This window comes from Balaenoptera borealis (genome assembly GCF_965194805.1).
Source record: "Balaenoptera borealis genome assembly, chromosome: 8".
In the NCBI taxonomy this organism is placed as follows: domain Eukaryota; kingdom Metazoa; phylum Chordata; class Mammalia; order Artiodactyla; family Balaenopteridae; genus Balaenoptera; species Balaenoptera borealis.
Window position 1 is genome coordinate 100,252,840 of NC_138865.1, and position 6,281 is coordinate 100,259,120.

Genomic DNA, 6,281 nt, shown 5'->3' on the forward strand with positions numbered 1-6,281 from the left:
AACTACACCCTTGAACTAAACACTCCTTCAATCAGAAGCAGTCAGTTACTGGTGCTCCAACACCAAACAGTGGAAAAGGGCTGATGAGATGAGAGTCATAACCATCATGATCAGAAGCAAAGGGAGGAAAGGAATGCTCCCTGAAAGCTTGCTTCTACCCAGGAAATGAAGCACAGGCAGCTAGGCAGTATCGAGAGAAATAAATGGGATCACAATGTTTCAATTTAACAGCACAGTGCTGTTCAAACTTTATAAAACAATCCAGCATGTGCTGGTAGTTGCTTGTATTATAGAGAGGCAGGATAGCATGGAGGTGAAAAACACATGGGCTCTGGAACCAGACTGCCTGAAACGTATCCCAGCTCCTGTACTTAACCAGCTGTGTGATCTTGGGCAAGTTACTTAACCTCTCTGTGCCTCAGTTTTCACCTCTGAAAAATGAAGCTAACAAACCTAGACTCCACAGGGATGCTCTTTACAAAACCTCATTTCTAAGGCAGAGTAGTGCTAGGCACATGATTAATGCTATAGGTGTTTTACAAATAAAATTATTAAGATCCAGTACTCACTCAAGAGCAGCTTATACACAATCTTGTGCTTCAAAACTGCTGCTGGTATTGCCATCATAAATCTCAAAGACCCCTTTATTTTATGTTGACTCCTAGAAATTCAACTTGTTGACTAACAAATCCTTTTACTGAAGGATAAATAACCAATAAACACTGGTTTATTGAACTGAATGGGTCTAAAACCCAGAGGTCATTTTGACATGGTGAAATGGAAACCGAAGGTTTGACACTTAATCAAACTGTAATCATCCCCAGAATAAATGAACAAAATACACATTATTTATTGAGCAGCCCTTGTGGTCACTTTCCAAGCTGTTGTATTTGACTGGAAGGCACAAAACGTAATAGGGGTGTAGCTAGGTTTGGCTTCTGCCACACGACTGAACAAAGTGGCATCAACTTAGTGAATTCACTATGGCTTTCTCTGGTCCTCAGTTCTGAAGGCTCAAAAACCTGGTTTTGTCACCACATTCATTCATTCAACAGTTATTTTACAAGTACCTACTTTGTGCCAGATCCCACAACAGGTAATGTGGAGAAACTGGACAACACATCATTACAATTCCTGCTCACTGCCGCAAAGCTGACGATCTGGCAGAGAAGACATATTAAAAAACCGAACGTGCACCACAACAAAACCTGATGGTCAATAAACTTGTTCCTACAAGACCAACCCATCTTTCGCATGCAATCACAACTACATAGAGTTCAAGCAGGGGAGTACGTTGTACGAATGGTAACAGGCACCAACTTGACAAACACCTGGCTGTTCAGGGTGGTGAATTACCTGTTCCGAGCCCTGCCCATTCTCCCATTCTTGCTGCTTTTCTCTGCAAGGCTACAGTCCACTTATTTAATTTCTCCTTCCTATATTACAATCCCATACACATCTTGCCTCACCAAATTTCTTTGCCTATCACCCTGATTGGAGTCCTCCATGTTCTAAACGTCTTCCATCACACATCTATAGAGATAATGCCATTTATTCCAGAGGCGGCTACATGTATTCAATCTTTGTGGAGCCCACTAGGTTAACCTCAGAAACCAGTGTTATATTCTGTTATTTTCAAGTCTGGGCTTGGTGTGGTAGGGCAGAAGGGGCATTTAGGGCCAACGTGCACTGAAACTGTGGCCCCATAAACCCTCAGAATAATTCTCATTTAACCTGCAAAACCACCCAATGAGGCACAAAAGTTAATTTTATATGAATCGTTAAGCGTGCTACACACCGGAAAATGCTATGCGTTATACAAAGGTCAAAATTAAAACCAGAACTTAGCAGGTTCATGGTCCAAGTTCAGTAGTCATTTTCTGCTGGTGGTTCTATGAACCATAAGCAGTGCTTGAGATGATACTAGAAAAAGTGCACCCGTATGAAAAGTTTCAACCAACATTCAGATCAGCAGTAAACAAACAAATACCTGAGTCAATACAGAAGTGAAATCTCTCATGTTACTTAATTTAATACAAAAAATAGCATCCATGGTAAACAAAGATGTGCTTCATCCCTATCATGGAGAATGTATACTTGTGGCACAGGTATGCTCAAGGCTTTTGTTGATAATTAAACATAGAGGGAAATCATTTTTATACTTCTACTGAACTCTGTTGGATGGAATAAGACAATTTCACATCTGAGGTGGTGGGGGCCTCAGTGGGGATACTACCTACACGTGCCAGTTAGTTACAGACAGGGCTTTAGTTGTGTCGGCAATCCCAAGGCCTGGTCTTTATTCTTAGAGCCATAATTAGGGCTCTCTTTCCTGGGGCTAAGATTAAAGTAGCTCCCAGAGTTTCAGAGGAGCCACACCATCCCAGGTTCCATCCACTCAACCCTGCTTTACAAACTGGAACAGAGAGCATTAGAGGAACTTTCCACTGAATTTCCATGGAGAAAGAGGAACTACTAAAGATTTTTTAAAAGATATATTTTAAATGTGATCAGACATTAACCCAAATATAGCCCATGGAGAAAATGTAATTCAATAGAGTAATTATTTAAAATGCTCACTGGGTGAACTTTAAAAATAGGCCTTCTAAGCTCCAAAAGAAATGTTCTGTGTATACCGTCTTCATGGACACATTTCCGGGAGTCAGCACAGGGCCTGGAACTCATGAGGTTCTCTTTAACTATTTTCTGAATACATAAATGAATAAATATATTCCTTCTGATCATTACCATGAATTTTTCACCCAGGAAAAACAATAGTTATTTAAAGGCAAAAGTTATTCAAGTATACATTACATAAAAGAATAAAATCCTGCTTTTCACCTTGAAATATGAATTAACTTCCACCACTAAAAACAGAAAATTAATGGAAAAAAAGTAAGTTTTCATAAAGATGACTGTCACAGATGGTATTAATTCCAACCCATTTTGCACAATAAATCTATATAAAACCTTGATATACTTACCTACATGTATGCAGTAACAATGACAGAATGTGAAAGACTCCTTATTTGGAAACAGACTCATAAAAATAACTATGTGTGAAAGCATATTCATAGGACATTAAAAACACTTTCTGAGAATCTGTAATAAAGAGACTATAGGCAAAAGTTCCACAATTTGGGCTGTAATAAAACCTTTCAAAAGCTGATATTTTTCAATACTTGATAGCCAAACTCGTCAATGATATTTTCCACATCACCACCATTTATAACACATCACTGAGATATTATTTCCCTAAAACCAGTTCTGTAATTATAGAAAGACTGGGATGCTGACTTCATCATAAACATTTGCTATAAAGGTGCCTTGTCCCCTTGTAATTCCTGCATATATACCCGGTGATGTTCACAATGTTGTTTACCACTATCATAAACTACTCTGGTTTGTATTAAGACATTGAGAATCTGTAAAGTAAGTTACAGTCAAGACAAAACTCACCAAGCACGATGACCACAGTCTTCAGAAGACTCATCATGGTATCCCGATTGCGCCGCGGCCCAGAACTATGCCGAGACATCCTCATAGTCCTCTGGCGAACATAGCCAAAGATATGAGCATAGAGAACCACCATGACAACAAAGGTCACCAAGTTGAAAATGGCCCAGAAGACCAAGTAAGAGTCACTGTAGAGGGGTGCCATGTTGGAACAGTTTTCAATATCACAGATGCAGTTCCAGCCCACACTGGGTATGGCCCCCATAACAATGGCCATGGTCCAGATGACCACAATCACCACCACCACCCGCCGGTTGCTCATCCGCGTGTGGAGCTGCATGCGGAAAACCGTAATATGCCTCTCGATTGCAATGGCCAGTAAGTTGGCCACAGAGGCTGTCAGGCTGGTGTCAATGAGGCCCTGACGCAGGAGCCATGTGCTAACAGTCAGTCTCCGAGTATTCGGTCCTGTGTTGAACATTAGGTAGAAGTAGGCCAACCCAGCAAAGAAGTCCGCAGCAGCCAGATTCGCCATTAAGTAATAAATAGGAAAATGGAAGCGGCGGTTGACATAGATCGCCACCATGACCAGCAGGTTGGCCAACATGATGAAGATACAGACGGTGATTCCAAGTCCCATCACCAGCTTGCTAACTGTGTTCCATTCTGTGGCAAGGTACTTTCCACTCCGGTTATAAAAGAAGGCGATGGACTCATTGTAGAAGCACTGTGGTTCATTCATGGCTGTGAACTAGAAGAGAAAGGAAGAAAGATGAAAAAAGAGAAAAACCACGGACCCAAATTTAAAGATGTGTAGATAACGCAAGTCTTCTACGGTAAATGTGGCCAAAAAATAGCAAAAGCAAAGAATTTGAAAATCTGATCCTGTGTAATGTTCTATGATTATGTTGAAACCCTAAGGTTTCTTACTGTTTTACTGTTCTTGAGATTAAAGACAGTTGGAGTTAAATAAATGACAAGGTCTGTTCTTGGTGGCTGCACATCATTGAAGTCTACTAGAAAAGCCACATGACCCAGAAATCATGCCTAAAATACATGAGACAGATGAGAATTTTGCAGAGCATTGCAACTGGAATATTTACCATAGTGAAATCTACTTTGGCCTGTTATTTAGGGAATCTGTAAACACAGTTGGTTTATAGATAGGGTATTATTGCCCTATTATTCTGCATTTCTGTTCTCACATAGTATGTTCAATCTGTGTCAGACATTTTATAACGCAAGTCCCCACAAGGACCATCAGTCCCAACATTTCAAAGAGGTCACTATGCATCAAAGCTACTTTGCCCAAAGCCAGCATTTGCTGTTCAACATTCCTGTGGTCAGCACTGTCTTCCCCCACAACTCCTTACCCCAGAATAGCATTCATCAAACAATCTGTGACGTTTGAGAACTTTTTCTTCTTGGAGGACATAAGAAATATGTAACTAATGTAACCTTCAGGGAGCAGTTCATACTTTGACACTGCTCTAAAAGTACACCTTCTAAATGTTGAGCGATAATGTTTCATTACGTGTTTTCTTATTTTTAACATCATCAATCAGAATATATTTGCTTTTTAACTACTTATACTCTCACTTGAATTCAAAAGGATTGAGGAAGTTTCTAGTAAAATGATATAGGCGTCGATAAAACTATTAAAACAAAATTAGAAAGTAAAAAGTGACACGGAGAAACTAGAAAATTACACATCAAATAGAATAAATCACCTTTCCTAAAGCCTTAAGTTTGTCTGTGACTCCTAAAATTAGAGAATAATTCTTGAAGATAGCTCACATCCAAGCTTTTTCTTCATATCCTACACTGCATTTAGTAAATTACCTAGCAAATATGACAGTTTTAACCACTATTTTTGATCGAATATTCTACCGAATATCTGTGAGTTGTGCCTTAATGTTTACCAAACACAGAAAGTTCCAAAACAGTGTGTGAAACTCTTCTTGAATGGTTAGTCTCCTGATCTGTCCAGACATCTAGGGTCTCTTTCCTCATTTAGACTAAATAGCTTTTAGATCATGCTTCTATAATAATCACTCTTACCACGTTGTATAATTATTTACCACCTTGTTTCTTAAAAAGATGATAGTCCAGGGGAAGAGTGAAGACCCTGTCTTACACATCTTGGTATCTAATGTACCTTCCACAGAACCCCACTCAATGGCGATCTGAGAACTTGTCATGTTCCATTCCACTCCAAATCTTGCCATTACTCTTGGTATCTCATCTAATTTTCTAGCCTCTCAGTTTCTTAACCTCATCTTTCATGACTTTCTATTCCATTACAACTCAGCTGCCCACTTCCAAGGTCACACCCTGGACTCTGTAACCACTCAGAACTGTCTCCCTTTGGAAATAATCGATTGATACATTCTAATACTCTTTCTATTCTAATTACTCTTCCCATTCTTCCAAATTTATACATTCTAAGTACTCCCTCCCCATTCTTCCAAATTTCTCAATTGATCCCCCTACATCAGTTCTTTGAAGCCATCTATTTCCTTAAGCATGCTACTTTTTCCCAATGGATTACTTCCCTATCTTCCCCCTTTTCCCTATCTGGCTTAGGTTCCATAGTATATCGTTTCAACCTCTTTTTTTTTTTTTTTTTTTGCTAATGCAAGAACACAGTCTCTTCTTGAAGACTTTGAGGTCAGGTGTCCTTCAGAATTCAAAAATTTGCCGGTTTTAAGAACAGTTATAGAGGACATAATCTATGTTTGATGTAACAGCCCCATCAAAATTTGAGACAGCACTCCATAATGATACATGTTAATCTCTAAAGTAAAACATATGAATATATACAC

General features: G+C 39.3%; 1 protein-coding gene across 8 annotated transcripts in view; it reads right to left on the minus strand.

Moving 5' to 3' along the window:
• The window catches only part of LPAR1 (lysophosphatidic acid receptor 1), a 160,320-nt gene that overhangs the window by 55,191 nt on the left and 98,848 nt on the right, over positions 1-6,281 (minus strand). For all 8 annotated transcript variants that reach the window (XM_082404145.1, XM_082404144.1, XM_082404142.1 and 5 more), the window contains one exon: positions 3,460-4,207. In XM_082404145.1, coding sequence (XP_082260271.1) covers positions 3,460-4,198 — 739 coding nt within the window. In that variant the 5' untranslated portion in view covers positions 4,199-4,207. The remainder of the gene's footprint in view (positions 1-3,459; positions 4,208-6,281) is intronic.